This window comes from Trematomus bernacchii, unplaced genomic scaffold (assembly GCF_902827165.1).
Source record: "Trematomus bernacchii unplaced genomic scaffold, fTreBer1.1, whole genome shotgun sequence".
NCBI classification, from domain to species: domain Eukaryota; kingdom Metazoa; phylum Chordata; class Actinopteri; order Perciformes; family Nototheniidae; genus Trematomus; species Trematomus bernacchii.
This window is the reverse complement of record NW_022987321.1, coordinates 1-21,528: the sequence shown is the minus strand read 5'-3', so window position 1 is coordinate 21,528 and position 21,528 is coordinate 1. Positions and strand designations below refer to the sequence as shown.

General features: G+C 39.0%; 2 protein-coding genes across 2 annotated transcripts; one reads left to right on the top strand and one right to left on the bottom strand.

The window, feature by feature from the left end:
• The first annotated feature begins 1,373 nt into the window (after nucleotides 1–1,373).
• Nucleotides 1,374–9,641, top strand: LOC117479736 (classical arabinogalactan protein 9-like). Its single transcript, XM_034126830.1, has 4 exons — nucleotides 1,374–1,439; nucleotides 2,077–2,179; nucleotides 7,375–7,758; nucleotides 9,182–9,641. Exons 2-4 carry the CDS (start codon nucleotides 2,140–2,142, stop codon nucleotides 9,223–9,225), a joined length of 468 nt encoding a protein of 155 aa, XP_033982721.1. The 5' UTR covers nucleotides 1,374–1,439; nucleotides 2,077–2,139; the 3' UTR covers nucleotides 9,226–9,641.
• A 2,620-nt stretch (nucleotides 9,642–12,261) lies between these two features.
• Nucleotides 12,262–17,587, bottom strand: LOC117479726 (ubiquitin carboxyl-terminal hydrolase 2-like; the record flags this gene model as incomplete). The annotated part of the gene is given in 11 exon segments (XM_034126822.1): nucleotides 12,262–13,041; nucleotides 13,369–13,489; nucleotides 13,566–13,673; nucleotides 14,351–14,429; nucleotides 14,525–14,605; nucleotides 14,878–14,981; nucleotides 15,192–15,256; nucleotides 16,553–16,663; nucleotides 16,756–16,867; nucleotides 17,327–17,450; nucleotides 17,540–17,587. Coding segments are annotated over 11 exon segments (1,065 nt in total), but the record flags the coding sequence as incomplete, so codon positions are not given.
• Between the last annotated feature and the right edge of the window lie 3,941 nt (nucleotides 17,588–21,528).

The following is a 21,528-nucleotide window of genomic DNA, read 5'->3' as shown; positions in this document are numbered from 1 at the left end:
ATGTCACTCTCCTTTCCAGCTACGCCCTCAAATGTGCAGTTTTCTTAGCTTAAGACATCTCTACCGTGTCTGAACACATTATCTCCCTTTAAGCGGCATTTAAAATATCCTCCATCATTTATTCTTTTGCAATATGAAGATAACTCTTATCAGTATTTAACAATGTTAGTTTATATCTGCATGATCCTCCCACATGTTCAAGGCTTTTGCTATTGATGACTTCAATTGTAAAACTGCAGACTGTTTAACAAATAGAGTTAACATATTAAAGGGGCCCTATTGTACTCATGTCCAGGTTCATATTAGTATTGAGTGTCTCTACTGTGACATGTTGCACAGATTTACATGCACAAACACCTCTTTAACACGCATCAGGAAACGGACAACCGCAACGCCTGTTTCTGGTGAATCGTGCCACTGTGGTGACATTAGATCTGGTTGTTTTGGAAGTTGTGGGGAAAAAAGATGGAAACAGAGATCACACATTTCCATTTATTCTAATTTGGTTTGCATAAAGGAAGGATATGATACTTCTGCTTTTGAGACAAAAATTATCATTTGCACGAGAGGCGCCAGTCACGGAAACACAAGTCGCTTTGGGGCAGGTGACTAACACTCATTTGAATTAAGTACGGTCTCAATCCAGGTAATTACTCTTGTGATCATTCTCAGAAATGACTACAAAATATATCAGCTTTAGAGTTAGAGTCTTTCTTTTGTTACATTTTTGAATTAATGTGTCTTTGGTTTGAGGAAAATAGTAAATGATCATTAAACAGCAACTAATATAAACAAATTTGACATTTTCTGACATGTTTAATGATTAATCACTCGTATCATTTGTGTTAATTTGACATTTGTTCTCTTATATTTACTCTTTAATGATGAATCTTTTATCTACAATTGGCTTTTGAACTCTGTATTAAGTGAAAAGGTGAATAAAGTGAGTTTAGGATGATTACCAGGTTTAGTTTTAGTAAACCTAGGTTTCAGTTACTTCATTTAACATTTCCTGTTTGTGACCCAGAAGGGATTAGATAGATAGGATAGATTTGTCTTCATGTTAAAGTTAAAGATATGCCGTTGAATATGTAAAAAAGTGCCTATCTTGCTTTCTATTCATTACAGGAGACGTTCTTCCTGAGCGCGCTGCAGGGTGAGAGCCATAAAACACAAATATAGCTCCGTGGTAAGTATTAATAAAACCTATTCAATCAATACATGCCTTGTACATTCAGCTGAGCAGGGATGAGGTATTACAACACACACACACACACACACACACACACACACACACACACACACACACACACACACACACACACACACACACACACACACACAAGATGGGAGGGCTACAGATGATAAAGGTGTCATAAAAGCACAATATCTCCCTGTCTTACGGGAAGAGAGGTGAGTCGTGACCTACAGCCGCTCAGGTGAGTACTGCAGCTCCTCGTTACGTTTTAAAAAAATATTTGTTCGAGAACATTTGGAGTTCCTGATAGAAATAAACAAATATATTTAAGAAAGTTATTTTGCTCAAAACTTTGTTTATCCTGCACGGTAAGAACATTTGAAGTGAAAAACGTTGTAAATCCAGGTCAATATTCTGGAGATAACTCTCTAATACGACCTCAGAATGAATCAGCTTCATAGTTATATACTTGTTTTGTTATATTTTTGATTGAATGTGTTTTTTGATCAGGAAAAGTAAAAATGTATGGTGTTAAATACTTAAGGATCATCGAAAAGCAACTAATATGACCAAATGTGATTATTTTTAATCTTGAATGATTATTCACTCGTATAACTTGTGTTATTTTGACATTTGTTCTCTTATATTTCCTGTTTAATGATGAATATTTGATCTAAAACAGGCTTTTAAACTCTTTAAAGGTGGATAAGGTGAGTTAAGGGTGATAACCAAGTTTAGTTTTAGTAGAGCTGGGTGTAATTTACTTAATTGAATTTCCTGTTCGCGACACAGAAAGGATTAGATAAGCAGAGATGCGCCTGTACGTACTACATGTGTGTTTGCACAGATAATAACTATTTGTTTCTTTGTGTTTCCAGCTACAGAAATCACAATCCAGAGAGCATCTTCTAAAACAGATTTATTCTTACAAATCTGACAAAATGAAACTCCCTCTTCTGACTCTCTGCCTCCTGGGCTCAGGTAAAACATCATTTCATTTTGTACAATAATATATATAAAAAACATCTCCTATTTTGTTGAAGCCATTTTAATGTCAATCCATATCTTACTAATGCTTGATAGATCAGTTGAAAGTCATTATTCATAACAGATTTGTTGCCAGGTAATTATATATGAAGATTGAACATTAACACATGTTCGTAAATTCAAGGTTTAAATGACAATAAAAAGGTGCTAATTAAAGGATTTTAATAATGTAGTCTGCACTTAATGGGTAAAAAGGATTTCTGTTCAGATTCATAGAAGATCAAAGGGTTTGCACAACCTGGCAACCCAAAAGTCGTCTTATTAAAACGTATAACTGGCTTAGTAACAACATACAGTTTAAAGTGCCTCGTAAGAAAGGGATCATTGTTTTTTTTAAAGCATGGATATTACATTGAGGGCTTCTGACGACACAGAATTGGTCATTTAAGGAGTGAAATTAGGATTATTGTGATATCTAAATAACAAAACAGACACAAAACTCAGCAGGGGGTTGAAAGTGAGTAATCGTTTAATTGTTTTAAGTCATTTCATATCTTTGAAAGTGGTAAAAACCAAATGTGAAACTTAGAGCAGTGAGGAGGAAACGTGTGGATGGGCGTTAGTCATTCATTAACTTCACATCCCAGTTTATGACAGAGAACTTTCCAGATGGTAAAGTAGGAAATGGATTTGAGTTTTTTGTATCGGTGTAAGAGACTTCCCTCAGCTGAGCGTTTAGCAGAAGTCCATTTCATGACGTTCATAAATAACAAGACGTGTGTAATGGAAAGACACACATGCCATTTTGGATTATCACAATTTGCGAGCTCACCGCCACAAAAACAACAAAAATATATATTAAACATTGCGTTATATCTCTTTTTGGGGTTTTCCCTTTCCTGTAGTATGTTCTAAAGATTTCTGTGCATAGTGACATCACTACGGAACACTCGTCTCTACTCTTTAAAGTAGAGACACTACATACTGATATACACCTGAACATCAGCAGGAGAGGACTCTTTAAAGTAGAGACACTACATACTGATATACACCTGAACATCAGCAGGAGAGGACTCTTTAAAGTAGAGACACTACATACTGATATACACCTGAACATCAGAGGAGAGGACTCTTTAAAGTAGAGACACTACATACTGATATACACCTGAACATCAGCAGGAGAGGACTCTTTAAAGTAGAGACACTACATACTGATATACACCTGAACATCAGCAGGAGAGGACTCTTTAAAGTAGAGACACTACATACTGATATACACCTGAACATCAGCAGGAGAGGACTCTTTAAAGTAGAGACACTACATACTGATATACACTGACATCAGCAGGAGAGGACTCTTTAAAGTAGAGACACTACATACTGATATACACCTGAACATCAGCAGGAGAGGACTCTTTAAAGTAGAGACACTACATACTGATATACACCTGAACATCAGCAGGAGAGGACTCTTTAAAGTAGAGACACTACATACTGATATACACCTGAACATCAGCAGGAGAGGACTCTTTAAAGTAGAGACACTACATACTGATATACACCTGAACATCAGCAGGAGAGGACTCTTTAAAGTAGAGACACTACATACTGATATACACCTGAACATCAGCAGGAGAGGACTCTTTAAAGTAGAGACACTACATACTGATATACACCTGAACATCAGCAGGAGAGGACTCTTTAAAGTAGAGACACTACATACTGATATACACCTGAACATCAGCAGGAGAGGACTCTTTAAAGTAGAGACACTACATACTGATATACACCTGAACATCAGCAGGAGAGGACTCTTTAAAGTAGAGACACTACATACTGATATACACCTGAACATCAGCAGGAGAGGACTCTTTAAAGTAGAGACACTACATACTGATATACACCTGAACATCAGCAGGGAGGACTCTTAAAGTAGAGGACACTACATACTGATATACACCTGAACATCAGCAGGAGAGGACTCTTTAAAGTAGAGACACTACATACTGATATACACCTGAACATCAGCAGGAGAGGACTCTTTAAAGTAGAGACACTACATACTGATATACACCTGAACATCAGCAGGAGAGGACTCTTTAAAGTAGAGACACTACATACTGATATACACCTGAACATCAGCAGGAGAGGACTCTTTAAAGTAGAGACACTACATACTGATATACACCTGAACATCAGCAGGAGAGGACTCTTTAAAGTAGAGACACTACATACTGATATACACCTGAACATCAGCAGGAGAGGACTCTTTAAAGTAGAGACACTACATACTGATATACACCTGAACATCAGCAGGAGAGGACTCTTTAAAGTAGAGACACTACATACTGATATACACCTGAACATCAGCAGGAGAGGACTCTTTAAAGTAGAGACACTACATACTGATATACACCTGAACATCAGCAGGAGAGGACTCTTTAAAGTAGAGACACTACATACTGATATACACCTGAACATCAGCAGGAGAGGACTCTTTAAGTAGAGACACTACATACTGATATACACCTGAACATCAGCAGGAGAGGACTCTTTAAAGTAGAGACACTACATACTGATATACACCTGAACATCAGCAGGAGAGGACTCTTTAAAGTAGAGACACTACATACTGATATACACCTGAACATCAGCAGGAGAGGACTCTTTAAAGTAGAGACACTACATACTGATATACACCTGAACATCAGCAGGAGAGGACTCTTTAAAGTAGAGACACTACATACTGATATACACCTGAACATCAGCAGGAGAGGACTCTTTAAAGTAGAGACACTACATACTGATATACACCTGAACATCAGCAGGAGAGGACTCTTTAAAGTAGAGACACTACATACTGATATACACCTGAACATCAGCAGGAGAGGACTCTTTAAAGTAGAGACACTACATACTGATATACACCTGAACATCAGCAGGAGAGGACTCTTTAAAGTAGAGACACTACATACTGATATACACCTGAACATCAGCAGGAGAGGACTCTTTAAGTAGAGACACTACATACTGATATACACCTGAACATCAGCAGGAGAGGACTCTTTAAAGTAGAGACACTACATACTGATACACCTGAACATCAGCAGGAGAGGACTCTTTAAAGTAGAGACACTACATACTGATATACACCTGAACATCAGCAGGAGAGGACTCTTTAAAGTAGAGACACTACATACTGATATACACCTGAACATCAGCAGGAGAGGACTCTTTAAAGTAGAGACACTACATACTGATATACACCTGAACATCAGCAGGAGAGGACTCTTTAAAGTACTGATATAACACCTGAACTCAGCAGGAGAGTGACTCTAAAGTAGAGGACACTACATACTGATACACCTGAACATCAGCAGGAGAGGACTCTTTAAAGTAGAGACACTACATACTGAATTACACCTGAACATCAGCAGGAGAGGACTCTTTAAAGTAGAGACACTACATACTGATATACACCTGACACATCAGCAGGAGAGGACTCTTTAAAGTAGAGACACTACATACTGATATCACCTGAACATCAGCAGGAGAGGACTCTTTAAAGTAGAGGACACTACATACTGATATACACCTGAACATCAGCAGGGAGAGGACTCTTTAAAGTAGAGACACTACATATGATATACACCTGAACATCAGCAGGAGAGGACTCTTTAAAGTAGAGACACTACATACTGATATACACCTGAACATCAGCAGGAGAGGACTCTTTAAAGTAGAGACACTACATACTGATATACACCTGAACATCAGCAGGAGAGGACTCTTTAAAGTAGAGACACTACATACTGATATACACCTGAACATCAGCAGGAGAGGACTCTTTAAAGTAGAGACACTACATACTGATTTACACCTGAACATCAGCAGGAGAGGACTCTTTAAAGTAGAGACACTACATACTGATATACACCTGAACATCAGCAGGAGAGGACTCTTTAAAGTAGAGACACTACATACTGATATACACCTGAACATCAGCAGGAGAGGACTCTTTAAAGTAGAGACACTACATACTGATATACACCTGAACATCAGCAGGAGAGGACTCTTTAAAGTAGAGACACTACATACTGATATACACCTGACCATCAGCAGGAGAGGACTCTTTAAAGTAGAGACACTACATATATGAGTGTAATAGGGTCCATTTGCAAAAACTGTCGAAATGTTCTAATGGAGACAAAGCGTTGATAGAGGTCATAGCTTCAGGGTCATAATAAAGTTAGTGTTTGTTGAAAGGGTGGGTCAGTCATATTCTTTATCTTTGACATTGCCCTCTGTTTTTTACAAACTTTTTACACACACATTCACAAGCACTAAGTTTCTCCATAAATACTGTTTGCTTTGTTTAAAGAGCAACACTTCTGGATCCATTCAACATGTTATGGACGATGATAAAAGGACTTTAAAGCTGAACTATGAGTCTGTGTTGAGATTTTTCAAAATAAAAGTCGAGCTAAAATCAGAACACGTGAGACACTACGTGATATTGTTTTTTGATTCCATAACATCTTATTTTCACACATTTGCTTCACTAACTTTTGCATCTGCAGACTGTACGCTAGCATAGCATAATGCCACATTAGCATATTTAAACATCATTTCAGAAAACTTGTAATGCAAAAAATAATTGTCTTAATGTCTGTAATCAACTGAGGAGGTTTGATGGTGATGTCTATTAGTTAAAGGTGTTCCCCTCTTTATCCCAACCCTAACGTATAGAAACTGTTATACCTAAAAACTGGAGGAAACAGATCATTTTATGGCCGTTTGTAGTATTTTAGGATTTATTCAGTGACAAATCCCCAAATCCCTCAATATCCAAAAACCTTTGATTATATAATATATAACAAAATAAAACAAAACTTCTCTCTCATGCGTATTCCGTTAAGACCCTTTAGGCACTCCTGCCTAAACCTAACCAATCAGAGTAGGGGCGGGTCTTCATGGAATACGCTTGGGGAACAAAATCAAGCTTTTTCACTGTTCACGTAAAGGCGAGTGGATTTATGGCAGGCAGAGAACCAACGATAAAAAGAACGGCTCTCACCAAGTACGACTCGGTTCCCTTCGTTCGTACCAAAGAGCCGTTCAAAAGAATCGAATCGTTCGTGAATGTAACATCACTATCTTGAACCGGTTTCTGTGTTTTGCTTTTACAGTCGCCCTGTGTGTTGGGCAGACTACAACTGTAGCTCCTCCAGCGACCGCAGCTCCTCCAGCGACCGCAGCTCCTCCACCGACCGCAGCTCCTCCACCGACCGCAGCTCCTCCACCGACCGCAGCTCCTCCACCGACCGCAGCTCCTCCACCGACCGCAGCTCCTCCAGCGACCCCATCTCCTCCACCGACCCCAGCTACCACACCAGACCCAGCTACCACACCAGACCCAGCTACCACACCAGCCCCAGCTACCACACCAGCCCCAGCTACCACACCAGCCCCAGTTACACCAGCCCCAGTTACAACAATCCCCGCAGGAGGGCTTTCATCTGGCGCTATAGCCGGGATTACCATCGGCTCCATCGCTGGTGTGGGCGCTGTTGGTGAGTACAATACACTAAGATAGGAAACAATACAGTCAGACACGATAGGCTACAACATCATACAGTATGGTACAATATGATACGATATGTCACAATAGGGTACGGTACAATATGATACGATACAGTATGATATGGTACGATTTGATACCTTACAATATGATATGCTACGATACCATACATTATGGTACGATATGATACAGAATGATAGGGAACAATACGGAACGACACAGTAGAGTGTGTAACGCAGTGGCGAGCCGTGAGCTTTATACCTAGGCCCTCTGACCCCCACCCCTTCCCTCGAAAAAAAGAAAAAAAAAGAGTTATTACGTCACAGCGTATACTTCAGCGGAATATCAAAACAACGGCCCAGGGTGCAAAACGCATCAAAGACAGCGACCCTCTACCACACAAAACAACACCTGTGAACCCAATTTGTGTTCTTTGACATTGAAAAGGATATTGCATTGTGTTTGTTACTTTCGTTGCAGTTGTATGTCTTAAGTGTAATTTGGCATGCTTTTATTTTGAAGGCGAGTTCACAATGTTGACAGGAAGTTGTTGTTGCTATGGAAACAAGAAAAGTTTCACAGCGGGCGGAACTTGTCATAAAGTCCGCGATAATAAAACCCACCCATTTAGAGGGAAGATATGATTGGTCAATTGTACTGTCATTTGACATTACTCTCTCGTTCAGTTACTATAGCAACCCTCTGTGAATCGCAGAGAGGGCCAGACGAGCTTCTTTCATGTAACCCTTCACATTCAGCAGAGACTGAACAGGCAGATTCTAAGGATTTATTTATTTGGAAATGTTATTTTAAAAACAATTAAATCAAGTTCTTTTTCGGTAAAACTAATGAAAAATATAACAAAAATAATATTAAAAAATATATATATTTACATTTTTTGGAATATCTTAGGCCCTCACAGAGGGCCTAGAGGGCCCTGACGGCTCGCCACTGGTGTAACGAAACTATAGGATACGATAGGATAAGATACAACTTGGTACATTCGAAAACGGTACGATACAAAACGTAACTAAGCAAAACAAAGCGATACGATACCGTACGATATGATAATAAAATGATACAAAACAATATGTTATGTTATTAGAGGAAACAATACCATACCGTACGAAGAAACACAACACGATACATTTCAATACATTATTAAACTAAAGAACAAACTAAAGTTACCATACGATCATTTATTTGATGAAAACATTTGATACACTACTTATTACATATATTATATTAAAACTCAGACTATACTATGGATTACTAACTCTGATAATATGGAAGTATTTTAATTTAAAGTATTTCCATAACATTCCCAGCTTTTCATCTAGATTCTTTAGATGGTAACGCCTATATCCTCATCAAGGATCAAATTCAACATAACAATGTTCCTTTCTGTTGTTTAGGTGGTGGTATCTTTGGTCTGCTGAAGTTCACCGGGAAGATCTGAGACCAGTTATTCCCCCGAAGAGGAACATGATTATAAGATAAAAACATTGAACATCCTAAAATCAATCCTGATGCTTTTAACTGGACTCTGAGAAATAAAAACGTGTTGTCTGAAAGGCTCACGTTGGAATAAAGAAATCACATGATGACACGGCCAAGAGGAAGACAACATAAAACACGTTTTTCAGATCATTACAAAATAATCTATAATCATTTATAATATTTTGTATGTTTTTTTTCCTTTATTGACGGATGAAAGTATTTCTACTACAAATGTATTTCTACTATAACTACTAATTCCCTTATAATTAACTGTCACCTTACGATTTATGCATACAATAATGAGCAATATCTTATAAATGACTTTGGTTTTTTACGATGGTGTACAAAAGAAATAAACTGTTATCAGAAATCATGGATATTTTCTTTTAATATGTGATGTATTAATATTTTCTAGGTGACGTTGGGACTGCTTGGATGTGTTTTCTTAGATAAAAGGCTTTGAAATTACATTTAATAAATAACTTCATCATCTTTCTATGAACTGCAATGACTCCATCAGTCTGGCTTAAAGTCCATGTGTCGATTATATTAGGATCGTATACTTCCCCAAGTTGTTTGTTCATGATACGAGTACTCAGTGTACAGTATCTGCGTCTTTAATTAGTGTTTGCAGTATATGCAGAGGAGAGAGAAGTACTCAGATCCTTTACTTGAGTAAAAGTAGAAGTACTCAGAGCTTGTACTTGAGTAAAAGTAGAAGTACTCAGATATTGTTCTTGAGTAAAAGTAGAAGTACTCAGATCTTGTACTTGAGTAACAGTAGAAGTACTCAGATCTTGTACTTGAGTAAAAGTAGAAGTACTCAGATCTTATACTTGAGTAAAAGTAGAAGTACTCAGATCTTGTACTTGAGTAACAGTAGAAGTACTCAGATCTTGTACTTGAGTAACAGTAGAAGTACTCAGATCTTGTACTTGAGTAAAAGTAGAAGTACTCAGGTCTTGTACTTGAGTAAAAGTAGAAGTACTCAGATCTTGTACTTGAGTAACAGTAGAAGTACTCAGATCTTGTACTTGAGTAAAAGTAGAAGTACTCAGATCTTATACTTGAGTAAAAGTAGAAGTACTCAGATCTTGTACTTGAGTAACAGTAGAAGTACTCAGACTTGTACTTGAGTAAAGTAGAAGTACTCAGATCTTGTACTTGAGTAAAAGTAGAAGTACTCAGGATCTTGTACTTGAGTAAAAGTAGAAGTACTCAGATCTTGTACTTGAGTAAAAGTAGAAGTACTCAGGATCTTGTACTTGAGTAACAGTAGAAGTACTCAGATCTTGTACTTGAGTAAAAGTAGAAGTACTCAGATCTTGTACTTGAGTAAAAGTAGAAGTACTCAGATCTTGTACTTGAGTAAAAGTAGAAGTACTCAGATCTTGTACTTGAGTAAAAGTAGAAGTACTCAGATCTTGTACTTGAGTAAAAGTAGAAGTACTCAGATCTTGTACTTGAGTAAAAGTAGAAGTACTCAGATCTTGTACTTGAGTAAAAGTAGAAGTACTCAGATCTTATACTTGAGTAAAAGTAGAAGTACTCAGATCTTGTACTTGAGTAAAAGTAGAAGTACTCAGATCTTACAAGTGAAGTTCTAGATCTTGTACTTGAGTAAAAGTAGAAGTACTCAGATCTTGTACTTGAGTAGAAGTAGAAGTACTCAGATCTTGTACTTGAGTAACAGTAGAAGTACTCAGATCTTGTACTTGAGTAAAAGTAGAAGTACTCAGATCTTGTAGCTACTTGAGTAAAAGTAGAAGTACTCAGGTCTTGTACTTGAGTAAAAGTAGAAGTACCAGAGTGTAGGAATACTCTGTTATAGTAAAAGTCCTGCATTCAAAATGTTCCTCAAGTAAAAGTAGAAAAGTATTCTCATCAAAATATAGTGAAAGTACAGTAAAAGTAGTCATTGTGCAGATTGGTCCATTTCAGAATAATATATATGATATGTTTTATAATGATTGATCATGAAAGTGTTCTCAAAGCTGGTAAAGGTGCAGCTAGTTTGAATGACTTTGTATACTGCAGGGTAGCTTGTGGATTTACTCCAGGTGGAACTAAAGTCTGATTTAACACTTGATTATATTTCACATCATTCATCCAGATCTGAGAAGTAACTAAAGGGAATGTATTAATGTTTTTCACGGCGGTTCTAAAGTGGACTTTGTCCCTCATGAGGCGTTCACTGTTTTACGGCGTGTTCATTAGCCGTGGAAGTGTCAACAGAGGGAGCGCTTGGTAACAACATGCAGGTAAATGACTGTTAATACTGCTGTGTGCGTGTGTGTGTGTGTGTGTGTGTGTGTGTGTGTGTGTGTGTGTGTGTGTGTGTGTGTGTGTATTCAGGCTTGGGGAGTAATAGATTTCATGTAACAGGATAATAAAAATAAAAATTCAGGATACAAAAAAAGGGTAACTGTATTCTCTTACAGTTGCATTCAAAAAAATCAGATTACATTTGTTTTAAATGGGGATGACTGTTAGATTACACTTTTAGTAAAACCTAAAAACATCAGAGCTGTTCTGAAGGATCATACTTTAAGTGTGAATACTTCTACTGCCTGAATCTGCTTCATGAAAGACAGGTTTTCCTATGAATATAATCTGTGAGCGCCCTCTAGTGGACGTGGTGTGAAACTACCCACAACTTTAACCAATCAGAGGAGAGAAGATGATTATTGCTTCACTTTAAGCTGGTAAAGATGGAGCTCATTTGAACTACTTGATATACTATATCTTTACCTTTAATTATATATCCATAGTTATTTATTTTATGTATATTTTTGTAGATACAATTGTTAAATTAAATAATGCTTATTAATTGGGAAATGTTACAGACTTTACCTTTAAACAAATGCTTTTGTTGCTCTTCTGGATATATGAACAGATCGTTATATAATAATAATAATAATAATATTTTTAACCTCATGAACTCCATAGGTTAAATCCACCATTTAAACACAAAATAAATACACACGATGCATTGTAAGTTAACATTGTATTTTTAATCTTTCATAGACTCAGATGTCAGCAACATTATTTAATTGCTGGAAAAGCAAAACAAATATTGTTGATGCTTGATTTTTTTGTTCTAAAGCGGCTTTGGTATTTTTGGGCTTTCCACCACAATCAGGTACATTCACTGCGCCGTACATAAATACTGTACAAAAATAATATCTGTCCAAAACCACAAGGCTTCGCTCAATAAAATATACAGTTTACACTCTCAGTTACTACACGTTAAATACAATAAATTAGATGTTCAATGTCGTCAAAGTTCAATGTCGTCAAGGTGGATGGAAATAAATCCCCTGGTGTGAGTGGATTCAGATCGAGGCACAGCAGTAAAACTGATTTTTTGGAGTGCATTTTAAGCCGTGCCTTGAGCTGAATTTTACACGTAGGTAATATTTTCCAAGCGTCCGTCCAACTTACGAGTTCATCTTGACATCCTGAAGATCACATGTGCAGAAACATCCTCCAAAAACACACCGAGAGGAAAGTGATCTCATCATGTCTCTGTGTTTTATATCCAAAGTCTGTCGTGGCAGGACTCCCTCCAGCAGGGGGCGCTGCCTCTCTTCAGGCAGTGTGTGTGTGTGTGTGTGTGTGTGTGTGTGTGTGTGTGTGTGTTTTTTATGCAGGTTAAAGAGTCTAAAGTCGACACGTCTGGTATTTGCTGTGCGTCACGGAGGTGGAGGTCATCTCATAGAAAAGCACGTAGGCGTTACTGCTGCGCACCTGACTGGAGGACACCGGACTCACCCTGCACACACACAAGTATTGGAGATTAGATTTATTCAGAACATGTAAAACAATAATACAACACACACACACACACACACACACACACACACACACACACACACACACACACACACACACACACACACACACACACACACACACACACACACACACACACACACACACACACACACACACACACACACACACACACACACACACACACACACACACACACACACACACACACACACACACACACACACACACACACACACACACACACACACACACACACACACACACACACACACACACACACACACACACACACACACACACACACCTGCAGTCGTTGTAGTTGTACCACTCCCCCAGCGCTGGGCTCTTGCAGTAGGCGGTGTAGTGCCCGCCCAGAGCGTTCCCTGAATGGTTGGAGACTGCATACAGGTTGTAGAGAGGACGCTCTGCAGGGACACACAGCTGACATTAACTCACCACATTCAGACTAAAGTGCAAAGGGCAGGTGAGACAGAAACTCACCTCCGCCGTCCGAGGAAAACTCTCGCAGGTCGAGCTCTTTGAGCGGGAAGTTGACGTACGTGGAGAGTTTACTGGTCCGCAGGTTAGAGTCAGAGAAACGCTTCAGATCTGAGAGGAATCGAGTCAAGGAGGCAACATGGAGGGGGAAAGGACATTACTGTGCTTCAAGTGCAACGGGAACATTGGGTTTTGGGACAGTTTGTACATTTAAGAATGAATTAAAATGAAAAATACATTTGAAAAAGGAGAAGAATTTTTGGAAATAAGAACGGTTTGGTCGATAAGATGTCAGAAAAATGTGTAAAATCGCAGTTTCTCAAAGTCTAGGTGATGTTTCAGGCAAAAACTCAAAGACATCCAATTGCATGATTTAAAAACTAGAAAGCAGAACATTTCCAGATTTTAAAGGTTTGAAAAACAACATGTTCTGCCTTTGATGCACGACTTTTAAACATTTCAAATTTAGATAATTGCCAGTTCTTGGTCATTAAGTCGACTAATCGTAGCAGACCTGATATTGAGTACTATCTGCTTCTACTTCACTGTATCATATTAATTACATAATCTGTTTTATTCCATATATCTGTTTTATTTCCCACCTCCATCTCAAGTTTACAAATGAACTATACGCACTTTGCATATTAAAATGCTGCCTAACCTTAAATAAAGAAAACACTTAACCCTCAAAGGAGTCCATATCTCCCTTATTGACTTAGTGAATGCTGATGTTAGCAGTGATGTTGTTTGATCACGTCTGCATGCTGGAAGATGTGAGGAAAGGATACGAAGCACGAGGATCTGAGGAAACTTCTGGATGCTGAATCTTTTGGTGCATTTCCTCCTGGTTTTACATCTGTTGCACGTCTGAGAGACAAAGAGGAGAGGAAGGTGAGAGACTGCTGCTGTAGAATAATATATTTATAATCTCTACAGGAGGGTGTTGTGTGTGTTGTTCTTACCGGTCTCTCTTCTCCGTCCAACACGTCTTCTTTGGTAAAAAGCCTCAGACAGTCTCTGAGAGTCACCTCGCCAGAGCTCTTCTGAGGAGAAACAGATAATGTCAGGAAACACACATTAAACTTCTAATTCAAGGACTTATTAAGGAATTTCCAGACTTTTCCACAGTTTCAAAAGGAACTAGTTTAACAGAAGCTAAAAAACTGAGCTTAAAAAGAGCCAAATCAATACAAACACATACCGGACAAGACAATGAATTACTTGTTTTTCACTGCAATATTAAAAGTATTTAAAGCCTAGCCAACACTATATCATAAAACATGGATGGCTAAATCTTTCCAGTGTGTGTGTTTACCTGAGCGACAGGTATGGATAAGTCCCAGAAAGGGTCGAACACGGTGGATCTGAAGCCACAGGAGCTGCAGGTCACAGAGCTCTTCAGCTGACCCACAAACAGATCTGAAGAAATACGAGACATGGAGGATTACAATTAGCGCTTCTATTGGCTAGCGCTCCAACACATTGTACGTGATAGGCTAAGGGGCGGGACATCTAACCAATCAGAGCAGACTGGGCTCTGGTTTCAGACAGAGGGTGAAAAGAGGTGCTGCAGCATGTATGAGAAAAATAAAGAGCTTTTTGAACATTAAAACACGGAGAAACTCTTACCCACTACTTTGCTGTCCTCTCTCTCCAAATACATGTTCCACATCCGCTTCCCTTTCTCATCGTCTCTGTGAGTGAAACCAAAGTATTAATGAAAAACTGAATAGGTTGGCTTATAAAGTGGTGCAGGAATGAGTCCTAAAACCTGGAAATAAGTCAGCATTTTAGCACTCACTGTCCCTTCATCTGGAAGTTTATTTTCAAATGTGTTTTTGGTTGTTAGCCTGAAATAAGGTGTATGGTTAACTCAAGATGAAGAGATGTTAATGTTTTGTTCTACAAGATAAAATACATCAATAAATACCCCACTGGTGAATTTAAAAACAGCTGTTGCTAACAAGTGTCTAAATGAGACGACTAAACGTCATCACGGGCTACATTAGCCACCTTTAGCTTAGCGGTGGTGACGTGAAGTCATGTGACCGTGCTGTAGTTCCTTTATAGCCCAACATTAGCCACCTTTAGCTTAGCGGTGGTGACGTGAAGTCATGTGACCGTGCTGTAGTTCCTTTATAGCCCAACATTAGCCACCTTTAGCTTAGCGGTGGTGAAGTGAAGTCATGTGACCGTGCTGTAGTTCCTTTATAGCCCAACATTAGCCACCTTTAGCTTAGCGGTGGTGAAGTGAAGTCATGTGACCGTGCTGTAGTTCCTTTATAGCCCAACATTAGCCTCCTTTAGCTTAGCGGTGGTGATGTGAAGTCATGTGACCGTGCTGTAGTTCCTTTATAGCCCAACATTAGCCACCTTTAGCTTAGCGGTGGTGAAGTGAAGTCATGTGACCGTGCTGTAGTTCCTTTATAGCCCAACATTAGCCACCTTTAGCTTAGCGGTGGAGAGGTGAAGTCATGTGACCGTGCTGTAGTTCCTTTATAGCCCAACATTAGCCACCTTTAGCTTAGCGGTGGTGACGTGAAGTCATGTGACCGTGCTGTAGTTCCTTTATAGCCCAACATTAGCCACCTTTAGCTTAGCGGTGGAGAGGTGAAGTCATGTGACCGTGCTGTAGTTCCTTTATAGCCCAACATTAGCCACCTTTAGCTTAGCGGTGGTGACGTGAAGTCATGTGACCGTGCTGTAGTTCCTTTATAGCCCAACATTAGCCACCTTTAGCTTAGCGGTGGAGAGGTGAAGTCATGTGACCGTGCTGTAGTTCCTTTATAGCCCAACATTAGCCACCTTTAGCTTAGCGGTGGTGACGTGAAGTCATGTGACCGTGCTGTAGTTCCTTTATAGCCCAACATTAGCCACCTTTAGCTTAGCGGTGGTGACGTGAAGTCATGTGACCGTGCTGTAGTGCCTTTATAGCCTTAAGGTAGCTCATAAAGTGGTGTTAATGACATGTGAGGTGAGGGTTGACTTACGAGAGATGGTCAAAGTCCTCGTCGGACACTTTAGAGCGAACCGTCACTCGGTTCACTTCGTTATGGAGGCCGTCCAATAAGAACCGCAGAAACTCCTGGGCATCCTGCTGACTGCGAGGAGGGAACAGTTACTTTCTTTTCTCTGAAATCAGCAATAATGAATGGATGATAAAGTATTTTAAGCGGCAGGAGGGAACACTTACTTGCAGCCCACAAATTTGGGAGCGTATCTCTGGATCTGGCTCCTGAAGTCCGAGGGACTGACGGCCTCGCTGCTCACTGACGTCCACAGACTCTGAGTCAGCTTTGCAAACTCTGAGGCAAAAGCATAGAAAAACATCAAGATTAAAAAGGTTGAAAGGTTTTATTTTCATATGAACAATAGCTATAGCGTTAGCGATGGACATCTTGACACAGCCACAGTGCAACATGCAATTAAAAGACAATTTAACTGCAAGAAAATTACACACCGGTGCAAGTGAAAGGCAGAAATAAGTAAACTATGCACATGTTGAATAGAGTCAAAGGTCAAACTGTGACTGCAACTGTTCGTGTTTGTGCAGAAACTGATAATTGGAGTATTATCTGATGCGATTCCAGTGATCTTTCATCGTGAAGGTGATCAAGGTAAAGGGTTGTTAGAGCTTTCGTTCGTGCATCAGAGCAATATGAAGCTTAAGACGTCATAGTTGAGTATAAAGTTCATAAATGAGAATAAAGTGAGCCATAAAGTGACTCAACGCTAAACACACGTGCACACAGTTTTTCTCCTACCTTCCATTAAAGCAGCGTTTGTGGTGCAGTTGTTGTTCAGGTCCGAGCGATGGACGTTTCTCAGGCAGTAATCTCTCAGCTCTGAAGTGTTACTCAGACATTGGAGGATGGAGTTCATGAAACACTGGAAATCAAACAAACAGATATAACGAGATAAAAAAAGCCAGATTTAGCAGGGTTAATTTGCCGTGTTGTAGAATAAGAAGCACTCACGGTGTTTCCCAGGTTCCTCAGTCCCACCAGGCCTTGTGGACTCTTGTTCTGTTTAAACAAAAGAAAGAAACGTTTAGGGTATTCATGCATTCATTGAGGAATTGAACAGATAACAAAATAAGGTGCCATGCAGAGCCAGCAGGATTTCAAGTGACTATTTTTCAAAAATGACCCCAACCCCCCAATATTTAATGTTACATGAAATTCCAGGCACTAGTTCTTTCCCTAATCCTGTTGATAGACAAATAAAAAGACATCCTGAGCTGAGGTAATGAACTAATATAGAAGTCTGAGCTGCTGTCTTGTGTGTAACATTATTAAAAGCCTATGCAGTGATGCTAAAGACGTGTAGTAATAGTCTAAAAGTGTCCTGAGCGATCTGTATTGTTCTTTCCCTCCCACAGTATGATGTAACTGTTACATTCCTCCAGTGTGAGTAACCCACCAGCTGACGGGCAGCCTGGCTGTGGACATCAGCTACTGTTCGAACGCTCAGGATGAAATACCACCGTGAGCTCAACCCTCACACAGCAGTGACTTCACACACCATGTGATGCTCTACAGAGAGCATGACACATCGCTTGTTTGTGTGAAGAGTTTCAAATGTCTGCTTCAGCGAGAGCATGTGACATCTATCTGAGGAGTGTAGTGTTGATTATCTGTGGAGTTAGGCTGATGCAAGGCTCTGAAACATCACAAGCATGATCAGCAAGCCTAATGTTGCTCTCGTCAGTATGGAAACTACATTTAGATCATCTTACTCACATGTGTCACGCCTGCGGGAGCTGGATAGGTAACGTGTTTGCAATGGAAAATAGAAATTCTGTTTAGTTTTGTTTTGCAAACTTCATTTACAGTTACAAAGATGCAGTGGTGGAAGAAGTACTCAGATCCTTAAAGAAGAAATACTATGGTCATAAAATACTCCAACAAACCAACCAACTAACAAACCAACTAGCTACTCACTAGCCATCTAACCAAACACCTCACTAGCCTTACAACAAACCAACTAGCTATTCATGAGCTATTTAACCAACAAACCATCTCACCAAATACCTTACTACCCATCCAACCAACCAACCGGCTATCTAATTAACCAACACATACTTAATTAACCAACAAATACTTAATTAACCAACAAATACTTAATTAACCAACACATACTTAATTAACCAACAAATACTTAATTAACCAACAAATACTTAATTAACCAACCAACCAACCAACCAACCATCTAACTAACTAATCTGGACCTTAAAGTGACTTCACTGTATTGTATGGTGTCTATTTGTCTATCAAAACCCTCTTGACTAACTAAGCAACCAATCAACTAACAAACTAGCTAATCATGACAACACTGTATTTAATGGTGTCTATTTTTATATATTTCTTTAGCTATCAAAACCCTCTCGGCTGAAATCCCATTCATTCCTTTGTCTCTTCTTCTTCTCTGCAGTATTTGAAAACGACCATATGGTGTTCAGTCTCTCTGCTGCCAGGCTCTCAGCAGGAGGCCTCTGATCTGAGAGAACCGTCCAAAAGAATAGAGGAGGCGTTCAGGTAATCTGCAGCTATCCAGAGATAGCAAAAGTACACACATCCTTTACTCAAGTAGAAGTACAGATACTCGTGTTTAAAAATACTCTGGTAAAAGTAGAAGTACTGACTAAACTTCTTTACTCAAGTCAAAGTAAAGAGGGCTTTGAAATGTACTTCAGTAAAAAGTACCCATAACTAGCAGCTGTTTTAAAGAGTACCTGACCTCCCTTTATATTAATAGAACAATAATGTCATTGTTAGCTAATGAATGTTTCCATGCTGAACAACGGCAACATGACAACGTTTTCATTGGTCCCTCTTCTTTAGAGAAGACCAGGAAATGATGGATACACGGATCGTGTTCAAATCAATAGGCACGCAATGACTCTAAAGAATAATGATCACGCCACCAAACACACATTCAAACTAAAGGAACCAGCCTGTTTGGGAAATGTGAGAAGTAGAAAGTACAGGTATTTGTGTTCAACATGTAAGAAGTAGAGAGTACAGGTATTTGGGTTCAACATGTAAGAAGTAGAAAGTACAGGTATTTGTGTTCAACATGTAAGAAGTAGAAAGTACAGGTATTTGTGTTCAACATGTAAGAAGTAGAAAGTACAGGTATTTGTGTTCAACATGTAAGAAGTAGAAAGTACAGGTATTTGGGTTCAACATGTAAGAAGTAGAAAGTACAGGTATTTGTGTTCAACATGTGAGAAGTAGAAAGTACAGGTATTTGTGTTCAACATGTAAGAAGTAGAAAGTACAGGTATTTGTGTTCAACATGTAAGAAGTAGAAAGTACAGGTATTTGGGTTCAACATGTAAGAAGTAGAAAGTACAGGTATTTGGGTTCAACATGTAAGAAGTAGAAAGTACAGGTATTTGAGTTCAACATGTAAGAAGTAGAAGTACAGGTATTTGGGTTCAACATGTAAGAAGTAGAAAGTACAGGTATTTGGGTTCAACATGTAAGAAGTAGAAAGTACAGGTATTTGGGTTCAACATGTAAGAAGTAGAAAGTACAGGTATTTGGGTTCAACATGTGAGAAGTCAAAGTAAAAAGCCATCAGAAAAATAAGTCGTGGAGTAAAGTACTGATACCAGAAACATGTGCTTGAGTACAGTAACAAAGTATTTGTACTCCACTACTTCCCCTCTCTCTCAGCACCAACAGGCTGGCATGACTTCAGATAGAAAGAGAACTCGATGACCTGAACTCTGCACGGTGAAGGCCGAACAACATGTGGCTGTTTCTGCATAAACAGCCAGCCACACTTTCTGGAGAATATTTAAACACTAAACTGTGTCACATAAAAGCAGGCCTGTCTGGGAAAGATGAAATGTAAATTAACTGAAAAAATGAAATACCTTAGTAAAGTAAAGCAGTCTTTCATGATGGGTTTATCCAATCCCAAACTCACCAAGCAACCAAAGAACAAAATATAAGACTGAATTGTTGTTTTCTTTGTTGATTGATTGATAAGTCCTTTTTCAACATGTCATGGATCCAGCATCTTAAACGTGAGAATGTGCTGCTTTTAAAATAATCTTATGTGGTAGCAAACCTGAAGAAACACTTGGGGCATTTACTTTACTATCTAGTGAATCTAACAACCAATTGCCACGTCTTAAAATGCCTAAATCTACATTAACAGACTTAATTAGTGAAAGAAAAGTGCAATAAGAGACAGTTTGTCCGGAGCTAACACGGCATGCCAGAAAGAGAGAAGTTACCCTGCAGTCACACCAAGGACAAAGACTTGAAGTGTATCTTTTGCCTCCTGTAAATATACAGTGTGTGTGTGTGTGTGTGTGTGTGTGTGTGTGTGTGTGTGTGTGTGTGTGTGTGTGTGAACAAAATGTCCGGTGCACATGATAAGGTGACAGTCTGCACACATTCCTTATCAGCAACGCTCCTTCTCGTTGCGCAACATGTCACACTCAGATTGCCGCTCGGCCGTCCTTGACCTCGTGTGCATTGTGTTTCTTATGGAGTGTGAGGTCAGAGGTCAGAGTGGACCGCCATAAAACCTCCGCACTACTTTCATTTGGTGGAAAAGTTGAATCAGAAGTTATATGGGATTTAAAGATGGCTGTGGTTTCACTGTGTCTGTACATCTCTTCAGTCATTAAATACTTCATTTAGGAAATGTGTGTTGGGAATATTGTGATCTTGATATGACTTGCAGAAATAAGTGCTCTGTTGCTTGTGTTGTGTACTGCTAACAAAATACAACTAGTTGCTTGTTTAAAAGCTTAAAAATAGAACAAATTGAACTTAATTTTAATTAACAAAAAAAGAAGAATGATATTTACATTTAAAATTAGCTTTTTCCACTGATACCCTCGTGCAATTCATTCAAATACTTAAACAAACTCGACTTAGAAAATAATTAGGACAGTCTCTCTCTCTCTCTCTCTCTCTCTCTCTCTCTCTCTCATCTCTCT